General features: G+C 45.5%; 1 protein-coding gene across 1 annotated transcript in view; it reads left to right on the top strand.

The window, feature by feature from the left end:
• Positions 1–18,033, top strand: part of ITGB5 (integrin, beta 5) — a 98,284-nt gene that overhangs the window by 40,660 nt on the left and 39,591 nt on the right. Inside the window, exons 5-8 of the mRNA XM_004675433.2 lie at positions 5,851–6,012; positions 7,414–7,509; positions 9,042–9,131; positions 15,601–15,735. Of these exons, the coding sequence (XP_004675490.1) occupies positions 5,851–6,012; positions 7,414–7,509; positions 9,042–9,131; positions 15,601–15,735 (483 nt within the window). The remainder of the gene's footprint in view (positions 1–5,850; positions 6,013–7,413; positions 7,510–9,041; positions 9,132–15,600; positions 15,736–18,033) is intronic.

Genomic DNA, 18,033 nt, shown 5'->3' on the forward strand with positions numbered 1-18,033 from the left:
CACTATTGTTCTCTCCCTAAACATGGGGTGCAGAACTCCAGATTTCAAAACATATAGCTCTGCTGAAGGGCAAACAGAAGGAAAATCATGTCTAATGTAAATTCTCTGTGGCATTGCCATTTGTAGAGTCTCCAAGCCCCAAAGCCTGGGTGAATGAGTAAGTATGTCCGACTCATTCTCTGCACCCATGCTTGTTTAGATCACTCATGTAACAAAAGTTTACTTCAGAGAAAATAAAATTATTGTTATGCCATGCCCCTCTATTTCCATGGCAGATGTAGCTTTTCAATTCAACAAACATTTCTTCTGTCTGGCAGTTATTAGTTGAGAGCCTACCATGCACTGTTGTGAATTTTCTCATTTTATCACACACACCTAACCTTTCTCTATACAGCTGGGTAGTTTAGTTTTGTGGGTAAGAGGTTACCAAAATGGGGCTTCTCTGGTTCTTGTTATTTCATCTAATAAAACAGTTACTTGATGTGTCTGAACTCCAGTGTCCTCATCTATAGGGCGGTGATGTATTACTTACTTCACAGGGGCTGCTGTGAAGATGTAATGGAATAATGAAGTGATCAATATGTCATTTTCCTGTTTTGGTGAAGAGCGAAAAGCATTTGAGGTGCTAAATAATTTGGTGTAAGCTACATGGGTAATTGGGGTGGCAACAAAATTTAAATGTCCATCTCGGGTTATCCATGTTGCATGTAGTACTGTCTCCTCCTACCCACCCCCCTCCATTGGGTACCCATAGACCCTTGAGGCTAAAAAATTCAGCGACTGAGCCAGCATTCAGTCATAGTGTAAAGACAGCTTGGGGAGAAAGTGGAAAAAAAGAAAAAGTTCACCTATAACTCACTCCCAACCACATTATGGTATATTTTGTTTTAGTCTCTCTTGTTCTTTTTTTTAATTTTATAACAGTTTATTTTTACATCATTTTGTATATATTTTTTTCCATCTCAATTGTAATCCCCACGGGTTTCCCATCACCATGTCACCCGTGTGCCATCACCATAACCCTTTTTTTTTTTAAATGGAAGTTGTATTTGTTTCTTACCTAGTTTGTAATAACACTGCAATTGCACTGCTGTAGTCTGTTTTTCACTTTATATTATACATGTTTGCACATAATTCAGACCTTTGTACATGCAATTTCTAGTGGCCAGAGAGGAGCTATCTCAGTTTACTGTATGTCGGAGACTTTGTCCCCGATCACAGATTATTGGGGGGCAGAACAGGCAGGGTCTCAAGGTGGGAGTGGCGTCAGCGAGCAGAGATTCCTAGCAAAAGGGGAAAAAGGGACAAAAGGGGAGCAGGCGCAAGGAAGACACGGGAATGGGAGATGGGTGCAAATCTTCCTGCTCTGCCTTTAGCAGAGGTTTATTTTATACACTTCAGGCAGGCAGAGGGATGACATTAGCATAGGAAATGGACTGAGATCACAATCACTTTTTTGCTAAGAATAGTCTGGGTTCATTTTGACCTTTAGTTGAGATTATAACATTTTTAAAAATCAATCCATCAAGGTTAAAACAAGTACATAGATTCACAAAGTTTAAGACTAATATTACTATATTTGCCATAGTGAAGATTAACCAAAATCTATTACTTAAAGGCTTTCATTCTCATAGAGACATACTAGGGGGTAAAGTAAAGTGAGGGCAGGAAGAGGAAATTTTTTATAAATCAAATTAAGGTAAGATTCTTTGAAAAACTTGTTAGAAAGTTTAAGTGAGTTTTCTTGAAATCTAGATGGTAGAAAACCTGATTAGCTCATAATAGGCAACTTGGGTGAATTTCCTTATCCAAAGACTAGATAGTAGTAAGTTTGAGTAGTTATTTAGAAACTGAATAGAAGGCTGTGTGAGATAGAGTGATAAGATTTGGGTTTTCCTCCGTCTGGCAGTGAGAGACTTTGTAGGAACAGCCATTTGTTTTTATTAATCAGCCAGTTGTTTAATGACTTTTGACTTCAAGAGGAAATTTCTCACTCTGGTGCAGTACTTGCTTGTCAGGGCCTAGTACCGCCTTCTGAGGCTGAGGCAATCCAATTGTAAGCTGAAGGTTGCTCAGAATATTTTGATATTATGATTACACAAAAAAGGGAGGTCATAACATAAGTTAGCAGTGGAAAGTCTGATTTTTCAGAGCTTTTCCGATCTACCTGGAATCTGTCGGACGATAGACGTTGCATAGCTTATGTCAGCTGTAACCATTCTAAACAGGAGGTTAGTCTCTTCTTCCCCTTTTTGTGTTAGTAAAAATACTATTATGTACATTTTAGGGCAGATAGAGTCCCCTGAAGTAGAATCACTGAGTCAAAAGATATATATTTCTTCAAAGTTTTTTATTTTTTTATTTTTTATTTTTGCATTTGTCTTTATTTTCTGCACTGGAGAGGTAGTACTTCTGAAATCAGAACAACCATAAACTGTTTTTTTTTTTTTTCTTTTTGAGTATTGCTCCTTTTTTTTAAAGATTTATTTATTTGTGCACACAGAACTGGGTACAGGCCAGAGGAGCAGGGGCAGTGAGAGGATTCACCAGCGACAGAGTGGGGAGCAGAACAGGCAGATCAATAAAGTACACTGCTGAGGGGAGGATTGGGCTGGTCAGGAGAGGTCTGCTGGGCCATGTGGGTCACCACTGGGGCCAGGGATCAAACTTGAACTCGCACTGAAGGGGCTGCGGCTGCTTCTGGTTAGCTTGCAGTGCTGCGTCCTAACCTGTTGAGCCACCAAGGAGGGTGCTTTCAACGTTTTTTTAAACCAGAATTTTTTTGAGGGATAATCTACATCAAGCAAAATTCACCCCTTTTAAGTGTAAAGTATTATATTCAATCCCTTCAATAGATAATATCACCCCAGAGACTTTCCTAGAGCCCCTCATTGTCAGTACCCCCCCCCCCCATTTACCCTCAGCCTTGATGACAATGGACCTGTTCTCTGCCCCTATATTTTCTCTGTTTTCTGAATATCATGACTATCTGGAATGAGACTGTCAAGCTGTGACTCAGGCTTTTATACTTAACTTCTTGGAGATTGGTCCGACTTGCGTGAGTCAGCTGTGTGGTCTCTAGCACCCACTATTCCAGGGTACAGCGGCTGCAGAGTCTCCCTGCACTTGATGTACATGTGGTTTGTTTACTAGCCTGTAGAGATGATGAAAAAAGCTGTTCCAAGGGTATACTTTATATGTGAACATGTTTTGTTTTTCACCCAGGAAGCAATGGCTTTATTTCTTCATGGCTATATCATTGCTATCTGATTGCTTTGTTTGTTTTACTGAGATAACTAACATTGATTTACAACCACTATATGTGATTTAGAGTGAGCATACATTTTCATTTTTCTGGGGTAAATACCAAAGTGAAATTGCTGGGTTGATGGTAAATGTATATTTAACTTCCAAGAATGCCAGGCTTTCCCAAAGTTGCTGAAACGCTTTATATCCTCCCTGAGATCTAGGAGAGTGCCAGTTGTTCCCTGTCCTTCCTGGTATTTGGTATTGTCAGGGTGGGTTTGTTGGCCATTGGCATAGCTGTCTGCCAGCCTCACTGTGGAGTCTCACTGTGTGTATTTCCTGGGTACCCAGTGATGCCTGGCTTCTTTCATGTGCTTATTTCTAGCCATTTCTCTTCTTTGGTGAAATATCCATTTAAATGTCTTTTTTTATTTCAACTTCAGTTGCTTTTTTCTTATTACTGACCTATGAGAATTCTTGAAAGATTTTTTGACACAAGTGCTTTTTTTTTTTAAATGAGCTGGGGTACAGGCCAAAGATGTTGGGGGTGAGAGGACTCACCAGAGACAGTGGGGAACAGAACAAGAGGATCTACGGAAATACACTGCTGAGGGGAGCAGCAGGCAAGACAGGAGTGGTGTGCTGCACTATGTGGGTCACCTCCTTGGTGGGGATCAGACTTCTGCTGCAGTGGCTCACAGTGCTGTGCTTTAACCCCTTGTGCCACCAGGGAGGGCCCATTTTGTGTCAAGTACTTTATTAGATTTTTTGGCAAATATTTTCTCACTTCATTATCTTAATAAAATGAGATGTTTTTAATTTTGAAAGGTCTGCTTCATCAAGTTTTAACTCTATAAGTCATCTAAAAAATCTTTGACTATACCAAGCTCATGAAGATTTTTTCTGAAGTTATAGCTCTTTGATCCTTTTGAGTTAATTTTTACATGTAGTGAGAAGTATGTGCTGAGCTTCATTCTTTTGCATCCCAGAAGCTTTTTGTAATTCTTCCTATTATAACTCTTGCCATCAAGGGGAACCACTATCTTTACTCCTAACACTTCACCATGACTTAAAATTTCATTGTAGTCATGGAACCTATACGTTTCTTATTCTGGGTCCTAAACGTGTCTGATCTCGTTGTGCTTATGCAGCTGCCTGGCACCCCCTTTTCTCCCTTCTTTATCATTTCTCCTTCCAGTTTCCTTGAAAAGAGTCCTTCTAAGGACTAAGCTAGACGTCCAGCTCAGCTTAAGTTTTATCTATCCTTGTCTATCTTCTCTGATTTCCATTGACATCCCATGACAATGCTTTTCGTGAGGTGTTGGAGTTGTTTCTCCGTTGGACTGTGAGCTCGTTGAGATCTGGAGCAGGCTGAATGTCAGCTTCGGGCCTGGCACATGGTGGGAGCTCAGTACTCGCACGTGAATGGGTGTTGTGAGTCTGGGAAGCTTATTTCTCCAAAGGCTAATTTTCTTGCACATAGTAAATCCCTTCGCTTTCAGTTCCCACTGAACCTCTTTTCAAGTTCCTTCTCTTTCTCTTTCTTGGACTTCTTCCCCCTCAAGCTGCTTTTGGAGCAAGTGATAAAATACATTTTCTCAGGCTTTTGTCCATCACTAAGGTGATGAGAAGGATGACACCTTCACCCTGTGTCTGCCCAAAGGGCAGTAGCTTTCATCTTGCAAAGTCTGTGAACCCAGTCTGCTGTTTCAATGTCAAGCATGTCCCTGGGGATACCCTCAGCAGTGTTTACTTCTTCATATGTTCAGCCTGACCCCAACATATATGGGGGGTATCCTTTCACTGTTAGTAGGAAGACAACCATATCCCAGTTTTGTCAGAACTGGCTACTCCTAATAGTGATGACCAGAGTGTGTTTTTGTGTAGTTACTGGTTGAGCTGCTTTTTTTTTTTCTTTTTTTTTTTGCATATGCCTGTCTGTTGTAGTACCCATTGGGGCCACAGTGGCTAAATATGAAAACTGGAGTCTCAGATGGCCTGCACGGAAGAGTGGATACATTCCACCTTCTGAAGCTATGAAGAGACCGAGGAGCTAATCTGGTTGGGGATAAACAGCAAATTAGTTCAATTAATGATAGCTGCCAGAACAGGTGGCAGGATTTGTTAGGTCTCCTCAGACCACCTGACCCATTGGTCCTTTGAGCTCTTTGTTCTGAATGGTTCCATCTAATTGGAACTCACTTTCCCATCATCACGTGTGTGTTATGGGAAGTAGGTTAAAGGCTGTTGTGAGAAAGGGATGCTAGATGAGGATAAAGGGGGGAGCAGCCCTCAGGTATGACTGAAAGGATGGGGAAGAGTATGCTGGGCCTCAACGGGGGTCCCTGGGTATGGGTCCTGTAGGGGTCAGATCATGAGGCTTGTCTCAGGTATTTAGGCTCCCCCAGCCCAGATTGTGTCTATTCTGAGCTCTTCTGGATCCCCTCACCCTGGTTTTATGAGCGTTCCTGATTATACAGTTGTAGAGGACCCCCTCTTACTCAGAACATGACCCATGGAGAGGGGCTAGTGCCCTCTGATATCCCAGGACAGGCTTGCATCGCAGCCAGAAAGGCTTTACACCATCAAACTTCTGTCCCACAGGAGAAGATCGGCTGGCGAAAGGACGCCCTGCACCTGCTGGTCTTCACAACGGATGACGTGCCCCACATTGCACTGGATGGCAAGCTGGGGGGCCTGGTGCAGCCTCATGATGGCCAGTGCCACCTGAATGAGGCCAATGAGTATACTGCATCCAACCAGATGGTGAGGACCAGGGAGTGTCCCCCAGTGCTGCTCCTCTGCCCCTGCCCCTGGGCTGAGGGCTCACCCCGCTTCTGACACTTCCTCTGGCCCTTTTGACTCAGTGACTCCCTCCAGCATTCTTGGGATGCAGTTTCATCCTGTCTCCTCCACCTGGGTTTCCAGAGTGCCTCAACATCTTAGAATATTTCTCTAAGACTTCTATGGCTGATTCATCTTTTTTCCTCTGTACATCTTAGTCCAAGGAGGAAGTAATTGAGGAGATGAGATAGAAACTCAAAGGGAAATAATGGGGTGGGGACTATATTTTTCAGTGAGATGGAAACTGGACAAGTGAAAACAAAAGTTGGGCTTCTAGAAATAGGCTCCCAAGGCGCTGAGAACCCTCAGTGTCCGTGTTTGTCTCAGCTAGGAGCCAGGCAGCAGCTGCCTTCACGGAACGGGAGGCCCTCCACTCCTAGTGATCTGTAACTGTGACCTTGTAATTTGAAAGAATGTATGCAGTTTCAGACATGCATAAAGATAGAGCTGTGAAGTGAACCCTCTCATACAGACCCACAGTTATCAAGATTTGTCACATCATTTACCATGCTTTCCTCTCCCTCTCATCCCCTGCCCCAAATCTATACTCTTTTCCCTTTCGAATTTACTCTGGTATCCAGCTAGAGGGAAATTCAAATTTACTTTGCCGGATAGGCCCTTTTCTCCCATTTCAAGAGGTGTCCAGGGCCTAAGTCTTCCATCTTGTCCAGAGAAAATGGAGTCTAGGCAAGGGATTCATAACTGTAGAACCTGGTAAGTACAGAACTGATGAGGACCCTGTTCCATCACTCCCCCAGAGTTCTCAGGACACTCCTGAAGTGCCTCTGGCTGCCTCCCTCCTGGTTCTCAAACTTCTATGACTCAGCGTTTAGCCCAGGTGTCACCAAGCGCTATCACCAACCGCTTTTGTCTATTCCGTGTCCTACGCAGGACTGAGCAGGACCTGTGGGGGCCACTGACAGCCCCATCTACTGGGCATAGGAAAAGGAAAATGGGGCAAGGGGACTGGAGGAAGAGTGATAGGGAAGGGAAAATGTAAGCAGGTGCTGATTGTCCACCACCCCTACCCCCGCTGAAAGATGGAGACATGACCAGGTGCGGGAAACCTCAACATGTCAGTTCTCCATTCTCGGTTTGGAGAGGTGGGACAAGTCTGGCTTGTTAGGTGTTGGAGGATCTTTTTCTGGAGGGTCTTTTCTAAGTAGCTCCTCACTTGGGAGTTGTTGGCGGGGCTTGGTTATTAAGGGGCTCCTGGGCTGTTTCTCAGGGCAAGTGTTGGGTTATTGTCTGCCTTTTGGAATCTGGAGCTGGTGTTTGAGCCTGTTAGAAATGTGACAAACTTGCCTTTTGCCTTGACCCTAGGACTACCCATCCCTTGCCTTGCTTGGAGAGAAATTGGCAGAAAACAACATTAACCTTATCTTTGCAGTGACAAAAAACCATTATTCGCTCTACAAGGTATGTCCGGAGGGAGAAGGGAACCTAGTGATCTGATCCTGGGGTCCATGCTGACCCTCAGGTGAATGGGATGTTAGAATGTGGGGCAAGGAGTGTTGGCAGCATTATTCTGTGGGGGGAGAGCTAAAGGAGGAGTAGAATATAGCCCTCTCTTAATCTAATGGAAAATAATTGTATGAAGGAAGTCAGTAAACACCTACCTTTTACAAGTAATTTAAACATATCTAACTTGATCTTTGGAAATAATGCAAATTCCCATTATTAGGTGATAAAATCGACAACTCCGAGCATGTGCAGAAAACTGAGACATCTTAATTATATCAGTAATTCCAGTATTCAAGAGTTTGATGCCTTCCCCTTGGGGAATGGGGGACCCCTGAGTTAGCCTGGGACAGGAATTCCCCAAAAAACAGAGCAATCTGTGTATGAATCTATTCTGTATAAAGAAACTTTTTCCGCATCAACCTGTGCTCTAGTGTTATAAAGACTCCTTGTGAGTGTGCTCTTCCGATGTCACTGGCAAGTTGCATTTTGAAGTAGAAATCTCCTCATTGCTCAAGTGTTAAACCTAATGAAGCCTAGCTCCCCTCAGGTTAAGAATTTAATCACTGTCTCCTCACCCCACGCCTGGGACAGCCAGCCCTGTCTTCTCTCCTTATCACCCAAAACCACACAGAAGAACCTTCATCCGATTATTAAGATTATTACTGATAAAATGCCACTTCCCTCTTCTTGAGCTCTTATCTTCTTTTAGTCTGAATCAATTTTAGAAGATTCTAGTAGATCCTAGTAGAAAACAAGGAAAGAGCATTTTCCCCCTTTGTTTCATGAAGAGAAGACAAAGCACATCCATCTATAGATCAGTTGCAGAGACTGTACTGGCTACACTTCCAGATGTTTCCAGAGGGAAACACCTTAACTTTAATTCTTGCTCAGAACCAAGGGCACATTCTTCTGGCATCCCATCTAAGACAGGCTACTTCTGGATATTTCTGTCACAATTATATCATCAGGTTAATACAAATTAATGAGGAAAGGCAAATACTGTTCCTCCACCTAGAGAGACCCCCAAAGTCCTGGGAAGAGCTCCATTAACAACTCGGTTCTTTCCTGAGATAAGTCTGTCTTTGAGACACTTTCACATCTGCTGAGCAGGTTGAGGGCATCCTTGAATGGACTTAGGAATATGTGTGTAGACTAAGGGCAAGCTGGCAACAAAGTCAAGACTATGTTGACCTCAGAGAAAGGAGTTTCAGGGTGTTGTCTTCACAGAGGAGAGGGCCCCAGGAAGGAGCGCGGCAGATCTGTTAGGTCTTCCACACCGGGCCTTCAGGGGGGCTGTCCCTCAGCTACTGTTGCGACTCCATCCTAGTGTCCCCCCCACACCCCGCCGTTCCTTGTGGCAAAATGTGGGCCAACAGTGCCCCTTATTTTCTAGGACAGAGGAGTAGAGCAGTTTTTTTTTTTTTTTTTTTTTCTGTGACAGTTTGGAAGGACAAATAAGCTTATTCCTTGCTTTTTTCCCCCTCAAGAATTTTACAGCCCTAATACCTGGAACAACGGTGGAGATTTTACACGGAGACTCCAAAAACATTATTCAACTGATCATCAACGCCTACAGTGTAAGTCGCTGTCCCTTCCCCATGGCCCCTGCACCCCTCCTCTGCACCGAGGCCCCTTAGCAGTGTCCTCTCTGCACACTGTCCAGGAGAACTGGGCTCTGCTTCTCCTCTCCCACCTCCTGGGTTTGGCCTCTTGACTGGGGCTCAGCATGGAAAGCCACCCTGCTTGAGGTACCCTCACCTCTCACTTTTGCACCTTGACGCTCATCACAGACTGGTCACAGTGAGCAGCACGTGGCCCAGTCAGACTCAGGCTTGGGTCCTGTCTGTGGGTGCACGGGGTATGGCTGGGCACACGGGGGTGGGGGGGGAGCGAGGAGGGGATCCCAAGCAGCTTCTCAGAGGACAGCACTGAGACCCAGTCACCTAACCTTCTCAGGGTGTGCAGCTCAGCATAGAGCTTCATACTGCAGTGGGATAGAGCCAGGAAGTGGCAGCAGCAGGTCTTTTGCCTACACATTTACAATCTGATTGTACCCAGATCCTTACACGGGATCCTGAGTGCGCCTGTTAAATTCTGTGCTTTTTGTAACTCGTCACGTTAACTTGGGTCTGTGTAGAAAGTGCCAAACTTACACGGCATCAGTATTACTTCCACATCCAAGTCAATCATCCATGATTCCCCAGCCTTTCTTCTTTCTGATTTCTATCCCTTTAACCCCTACATCCAACACATCCTCGACTCTGCTATCCCTTTCCTCAGGAGACAAAATGGCCGGCACAGTTTCTTGTGCTGGGACGTAGGCACTCTCAGCTTCCCTCCCTGTTAAGTCTCCCAGTGTTTACCAGCTCCTCAAGGATTCACATAATTCTCAAATTGGAACTCAGAGTACTTCATCCTGTCAAAACGGCCATTCATAGAATCATTATAGAGTTGCCTACCTACCCTTGACTTCATCAGCCTACCAGGGTAGCCCTGATTTGACTTATAAAGACAGGGAGCCAATGCCCTTAGCCCTGGAGCTTGGGGTACGGCCAGACTTCACCTGGCCTTCTGGAACTTTAGTGTCCTGAAGGCAGTGAGCATGAGGCTGGTCTTCCTTCTCCTGTAGGCAGTTCAGGGTCTTCTTCCTGGGACAGTTCTCCGGTGCTTCCTCACTCCTGGAACTTTCTGTTGACAGAAACTAAAACCATCTCTCCTACCCCACTTCCCACATACCGATCCTCTTTCTCATCTCTGACCTTTAGATCTTCACCGGATCCTGTTGGCCACCTCAGAGCCTATTGAGATAGGGTTTCCAGATGAACTTTATACCTAGTGGCTTTCCGATTTCCATAGTTAGTGGAAACATAACCCTGGGAGAGTGATTGCAGGGTGCGTGTGCAAGGAGGCGGGGGCTGGGCCTGCCCAATGTCATCTTCCTTACAAGGGACACCTCATCGTGAATTTTTTGAAATAACAATCAGACTTTTTTTTAAACTAATTATGCTGAACTAAAGTCAGTGTGAGAGCCTGAGCCTCTGACCTGAGCTGCTGTTCTTGCCATCTGTGACCTACAGGTCACCTGCGGTGCTGCTGCTACTCTCCCCCGTCAGGTGACCACACCTTGCTTCCTGCTGAGTCAAGGCTGTTAGGGGAAGAAATAATGAAAAACAAGCACATTCTTAGGTGCCAGGGTTGAGTGTTTTCTCCTGAGTGTCTGGGGAGGAGCCAATTCCTGGTATTTCCATCCTCAGTCAGCCCCCGAGTCCAGGTGACTGACATACATCTGGGGCTCCCTCAGGGCACTTCCTGAAGAAGGTCCAGGCCTTCTGTTGCTTCTAGCTTTTACAATGAAAGGATAAGGCACTCAGTTGCATAGAACTGGCCCAGTGGCATTTGCCAGAAGCAGAAAAAGCCCTATGAACAGCCAGTGGCTGGTGCGGTGCCTGGTTCTGTGTGTCCGTGCTGGTGGGTGGGGCCCTTAGAGCCTGCAGACAAGCTGTGAGTGCGGTTCCCTGGCTGGGATTTCATAAATGCTCGTTAGTTGTCTTTCTCTAAGATAGGTTGCATTTACCCTGGGCAAGATTCATGATATATAAATTCTTTTCTTAATAGAAACCCAAGCCTCTAGAGAACTACACTGTGTGTAGGTGGAAGTCAGGAGGAGCCGGGGAGCCCTCTGGGGAGTCGGGGTGGGATGAGCAGTGAAAGGAATCCCTTCCCTGGGGAGCTTTGGAACCTGGGTGAATATCCTGAGGAACTGTGGGAACCTAGCTTTGAAGTTCAGCTGGGAAGTGAAACGGTTCCTGAAAGAGAGCCTGGGAGGAAATGAAATCTGTGGCTTGTATATGATTAGAACCTCAGCTCTTAAAGGAGACAGTGGCTATAATGCTATCAGTCATGGTAATTCAAATTCAGTGGAAAACTTAAAAACCACTGTATTAAGATATAATTAACAGACAATAAACTGTGCAGACTTGAAGTGACACAAGTACACACCTATGAAGGCATCACCCCCATGATACTGAACATATTCATCCCCAAAGCTGTGATCTTGTTAGTTCCACAACCACCCCCCTTTGGACATTTTTTTTTAAGATTTATTTTATTTGTGCATACAGAACTGGGGTACAGGCCAGAGGACCAGGGGCGGTGAGAGGATTCACCAGAGACAGAGTGGGAAGCAGAACAGGCAGACTGACGAAGTACACTGTTGAGGAGCGGGTCAGGAGAGGTCTGCTGCATCATGTGGGTCACCCGCAGGGCGGGGATCAAACTCATGCTGAAGTGGCTTTAGCTTCTTAGTGCTGTGCTTTAACCCACTGCGCCACCAGGGAGGGCCCCTTTGGACATTTTTAAGAAATACAATAAATACAGAAACATTAAAAAATATATAGAAACATGAAGCAGAAAGTAAAACATTAAAAAAAGAAATATAGAAATGTGCAGCAGAAGGTATTTGGAGCAGAGTCAGAGTTGGGACTTAGAGTGAGTATGTGTGAGAGTGTGTGTGTGCGTGTTCTGTTAGCTCTGCGTCTCCACTCGCCTGCCTGTCCCCCAGCCAGCGTCCAAGCACACCTTAGATGAACTGTTTGTATGCCAGAGCCACCCTCCCAGTGGTTCCTGGTGGATTTCATCTGAGCCATGCAACATGTGGCTGAGCGGGGGGGCTGACTTCTCCCTCCCCTCTAGTGCTGGCAAACATCTGTGGGGTCATTCTAAAAAGATTTTGTTTGCAACACATGCAACAGAGGCAGTGGTGATGGTGTTTAACAGGGCTAAGGAAGGAGCCAAGTGGGACAGGTGTTTTAGTTGAACATCTGACAGAATAGTCTGTCATGTGCAACTTTTACAGTGTGAAATCTTGGGCTCTGAGTTTCAATTTATATTTCTTTCTTTCTGTGCCAAATTCTTCTTTGTGAGAGATCACTGAAACCTCCCAAGGGCACCAAGCACTGTGGTGCTTTGCTAAGCAGCAGGTTTTCTTCCAGAGTTTGCCCACAGGCCTCAGCGCACACGTAGGACACCCATATTGGGTTGCACTGAGAAAGGGGAGGTAGGATTTGGGAGACACTACTGGCGCCCTTTGCAGAGTGGGAAAGAACGGAATGAGCTGGAAACTACTTGAGCTGCATGTGGTGGGTGACATCAGAGGCTGGAGCACATGTTTCTCTTTTTGTTGTTGCCGTAGAGTCTGCTCCCACCCTCTCCACAGCTGGCCTGACTTACAGCAGTCGCAGATGTGACCTAGCCTGACCGAGTGTTTAACAGCCTTTGCACTTGTGATAAGCTTGATATTGTTGCCTCATCCTCATCCTCAGTGAAGATTCATCTTCAGGGGCAAATCTGACAGTTAATTGACTCAAGAGTGACACGTTAGTTTGCATATGCAACGACTGCATTGTCTTTGGCTATGACCTCTACCCTGCTTTGGACTCCATCCATTTATTTATTCATTTACTTGTTCAAAGAGCATATACCTGCAGCCTAATGTGGAATAGGCCCTTTGCAACTCCTTGGGATAGACAGGGAACAGAACACTGCTCCCTTCAGGAACTCCTGGTTCTTAGGGGAGACTGACCCTGAAAACCAGGATACAACCAGACCATCCACACTCACCAAGTCAGATCCAGACATGAGTATCAGGCGTGGTGATTACAGAGAACACTACAGGGGGACCACAGCCCAGCGCTGGTTCTGGTTCTGCCTGCCTCTGCCCAGATGGGACTTTTTCTTTGGCTTTACTTCCCACTTGCATGAATCAACTCTGTGGTTCCTACCCCTCTAACACCATTAGCGTTTCTGATTCTAGCAACTGTCTGGAAAGCAGGGGTAATACCAACTTCAGATCAGAACACAAGGCTTTGGGTTGTAGCCAGAATAGAACGTAGCATTCCGTTAACGTCCAATGAACGGAAGGGGCCACCAATGCTCCTTAGCCCTCTGCCGAACCCTCCGTGAGCCCCTCCAGGGTGGCTGCGCTGGGGGCGGGGAGGGGGGGTGCTTCCTTCTAGCAACCTGGGTGTGAACTATGGGGTCCCCTGTTTCATGCAGTTGATCTCCAGTAGTTTTTACATTAACCTCTAGCCCCTTTATGACATTCTTTTTGGCCACATTATCACACATACAACTAAAAATACTTTTTTAATAGGCCTGAATCCCTAAACATAATTGTTAAAAATATCCTTCCTTGCATCAGTCCAGTCAGCAAAAGCTTGTGTCTGGTCCCAGAGAGAAATGCCGTATGGCCCTCGGACTTCACAGCTCACAGCTCGGTAGGAAAGCAGAGGTGTAAATAACTAGCCCCCTTCAGCTGAGCTGTGTGCTGCCTGGTGCTCTCCCAGCCCTGAGCCGTGAGGCTGGCACTTTCAAGGGGAAGTGGAATTAAGAGGGAGAGTATTTTTAGAGTTGTAGAAGTACTTAATATTTTGTGTTGCAAAGAGAGAGACGATTTCCTGCAGAGAATATTTTCAACAAGCTGCTAATTTGTTGAGAAAGCAGCATATTTAACTTAAGCAAGTTTAAGTTACATGGTCAGCAAAAAAGGTTTAAAAAAAAAAAAAGGAAAAGGAACCCCAAGAGAGCAAGAGGTAGTTCTCCCTGCCGTCCTGATCGGTGTTGTGCCGCCTGGCCTGGGCCGGAGGGTAGACGGGCACCGCGGGCTGGCAGCGGGCCTTGATGCTTCTCACAGCGCATGCACAGGACATACTCAGTGTGCGAAGTCCTGGTTTTGCTAAGATACGACCCAAATACAAGTCAGTCACTTCATTGGCCTCATCCCCCAAAGCACATCCTTCTCAGAGATTCCCAGGGGCAACTTTTTAAACAGACATTCAGAGAATTGCACCAATGTTTTGCAAACTGAATACCCCTGAGTATCCAAAAGCCATCTGATCTGTTAAAAAATCAGAACATATTGATACCCCAAAACCCCTGTGATACCCGCTTTCCATTACGGTCCCCAAGGGTAACCCCTGGTTTTGAATTTTTTTTCATTTGAATTTTGCATAAATAGAATCACACAGTAGGTAGGCCTTTCAGGTTTGGTTTCTTTTCGGGCTCTTTGTGGAAGCGCGTCGGTGCACGCTCCTTGTCATATGCTACTGTACTACAGGAACATAGAATTGCTGTAAAATACCTTCTCTACCATTGACAGGTTTTGGGTTACATCCAGCTTCGAGGTGTTACAAGGAGTGTGGCTGTGAGGAATGTGCACCTGCCTTGGCCAGGGCGCTGCTCTGCTCGCTGTAGCCGTAGACTGAGTGGGTGGCCTGAGGTCAGTGTAAGCCAGCCTTCTCGGTAATGCCTGAGGGTGTTCTCACCAGCCATGGACAGGGGCCCCAGTTGCTCCATATTCTTCCAGCACTTATTTTCAGTCTTAAAATTTTTCTATTCTGATGGTTCATTTCGGCCTGATTTTTTTGTTTCACTCACAGTCTTAAGAACGTAATCCACACATAAGATGTTCATCTCTCCTCTCATAATGTAGTTCCAAACTCAGGTACATGGGCCTCATCTGATGGGGGTGTATGCATGTGGTGTATGCGTGTGAGTGATGGGTGGATTCTAGGAGAAAGTGCCTGCTGACCTGATTTCGAAGGATGACAAGGAGTTGTCTAGGGGCAAGAGAAGAGACCAGAGCCACTGAACAAGGAACATTACCCCAAGCGTGTGTAAAGGCTTTAAGTCTGGAGAGCACGAGGCAAGATCTAAGGGGCTGTGTATCTGAAGCTGAGGGTAGTGATGGGAAGTGACTCTTGAGAGGACAGTGTGGTCAGAGCATGAGTCCTTGAAGCAGATAATAACATCCGTTGGCAGGTGGACCATTTTCAACTCTCCGAGCTCAAGGAGGAAGACCTCAGGCCGCATCTAGCATGATGGCTTATGGATGAGAAGAGAGGAGAAGTAAACCAAACCACTGACTCTTACCTTAGCTGAGACTTCTGAGTTAGAGGAAGCCATGCAGGTGTTTGGAGACTCTAGGGAGAGCATCTAGGCTTGCTGACCTCTGTTAAATGGTTTTGGCCTCATCTTTTCCCTGTTCAGAGCATCCGGTCTAAGGTGGAGCTCTCAGTCTGGGATCAGCCTGAGGATCTTAACCTCTTCTTCACTGCTACGTGCCAAGATGGTGTGTCCTACCCTGGCCAGAGGAAATGTGAGGGCCTGAAGATCGGGGACACGGTAAGTTCACATCCCTGCTGATGATGCCTATTAGCATTGTTATTATTTGGCTTCGGATAAGGGCCTCGGATGTCACAAAGTTAGTTTGTATTCTGTCTCCCAGTTCAGCGTCCTGGGACTCTCCTATGCCTGCTCTGTGTTGTCTTTCAGGTGCCAGCTGCACTTGTTCAGGAGTGCCCAGTGATAGACAGCCCTTAGTGCCGCACCCTAAGGTTTTCCCAAGTTTTTGTTATGCCCTTAGTGGTTTTTTTTTTTTTTTTTAAGATTTATTTATTTGTGCATACAGAACTGGGGTACAGGCCAGAGGTGCAGTGTCAGTGAGAGGATTCACCAGAGACAGAGTGGGGAGCAGAACAGGCAGATCGACAAAGTGCACTGCTGAGGGGGCTGTGCCATGAGGATCACCTCCGTGGACGGGGATCTATCTTGCACCGAAGCGGTTGCGGCCAGCTTGCAGTGCTGTTTCCCAACCCGTTGCGCCACCAGAGAAGACCCATGCCCTTGGTGTTTTAAACCAATATTATCTTCCCTTGACGGGGATAAAATCAACTGAAAAAGCATGGGCAGGCATCCGAGGGGTCTGGTCTTCATAGTCAGTCTGTTCTGTGCTTTGGGACTCAGGGAAGTTCCTTACAATTTCTGATAGCAGCTTTATGAATCAGACAAATAATGTGGGTGGTTGAGTGCACATGTACAGAGATTTGTAGCAGAGAAATAAACAAGCTTTTAAGAATGTTGATAATGTCCACAGGAGGGAAGATTTGCTGTGATTCCAGGTGGCTCTTGTCTGTTCATGTTTATGACTAGCTTGAGTTGAACTCATGAAAGACCTATATCAAATATAAAGAGGTTATAACAATGAAGAAACACATTATTTTATAAAGCAGATAACCCAAGACTTAGAAGAAATATTTTTCCCTGCACAGAAGTAATCTCTTGTATTTGGTTCAGGATATGAATAGGGCAAAGGGGACTTGGTTTGACAATAACTTTTAAGAGAAGGATCTGGTGAATTCTAGTGGCTTAAATGCTTAAATGTGAATAAATACAGTTGCTTGGAAAAAAAGCTCATGCCAATTGAGGTTGAGTTAATAGAAGGCTTCTGAGATGATGACTCCTCTCTCCTTTGTTTGGGTCAGGTTGCATCTAGAGTTCTGTGTTCAGTTTGTTTTTTTAATTAAAAGGACGAGCAGCCCTCATGATGAATTAATTAATTGTCTAGAAACCTGGAAAGTCAAGGGAACTGTTTGTTGTTAATAACTGTGTTTGTTAATACCAGCGTGAAGTTGGGGCTCCTTTTGGATGCATGAAAATGAAGCCAAATTCTACTGCCTTAACCAGAAAAGGGAAAATCACTATCAGAATATTGGGGTCGTTCATTGACCCAAATGGGAAATACACTTTGTCCCTGGAAGGACTGGAAAGCAAGCAAACAATGAGTTCCCTCTCTGCTTTCCTCTTGGTTCCCTGTGAGGAAGTTATTGTTGTTCATGTTGACAGATGAGAAAAACTGAAACACAAAGAATTGATTTAACTACCCGAGGCTTCAAGCCAGACAGTAGCAAAGTGGAAGTTCAAAGCTAGGGCTATTTGAGTCTAATGATAGCAGACTTTTCTATTCCATCAGACCTACTTCCAAGGACCTCGAGAAAAATATGATAATGAACAGGGTCCCCACACAGGGCGCGTCACCGAGTGCATTTAGCTCCTTGCCACATTTGGTCACACATCCTGTGGCTCAGGTTGGCAGTAGGGCTCTGCTCTCATTGCTGCCAGGGAGCCTCAGAGTTGGGGTATGAGCACCTGGGCAAGGTACCCCAGCTGACAAGAAGTGCACTCTCCTCTCACACCAAGTTCTTTTCACTCCAGACCCAGTCATCTCACTAGCCACTGTCTCCTTATCAAGGAGGGATATAATATGGTTCGCCAATTCATGGGAATTTGTAATATGCCTGTGCCATGGTGGGGCCCTGCTTCTGGCTGCAGCTGGGTAAGGTGGACTTTACTCCCCATTATGTGAGAAAAACTGAGGCTCCGAGAAGGGCCAGAGAACTTCCAGAAGCCCTGTAGTTAGTGAGCCGCTAACACGAGGAGGCAAGCCTGCGATCAAAGCTGCCAAACTCCATGTTGTTCTTATACCTCCTGCCCCCTGGAAGTGCAAGTGTGAAAAAGCCCCAAGGTGGGATCATTGCCACTTATGGACCAATACCCTTGGGGTTTCGTTTAAAGGCACATCAGAAAAATAGGGAGACATTGTCCAGAGACAAAAAGATATTTTATTTATTTATTTATTTATTT

Source organism: Condylura cristata, unplaced genomic scaffold (assembly GCF_000260355.1).
Source record: "Condylura cristata isolate star-nosed mole 26May11 unplaced genomic scaffold, ConCri1.0 scaffold00003, whole genome shotgun sequence".
Lineage (NCBI taxonomy): Eukaryota > Metazoa > Chordata > Mammalia > Eulipotyphla > Talpidae > Condylura > Condylura cristata.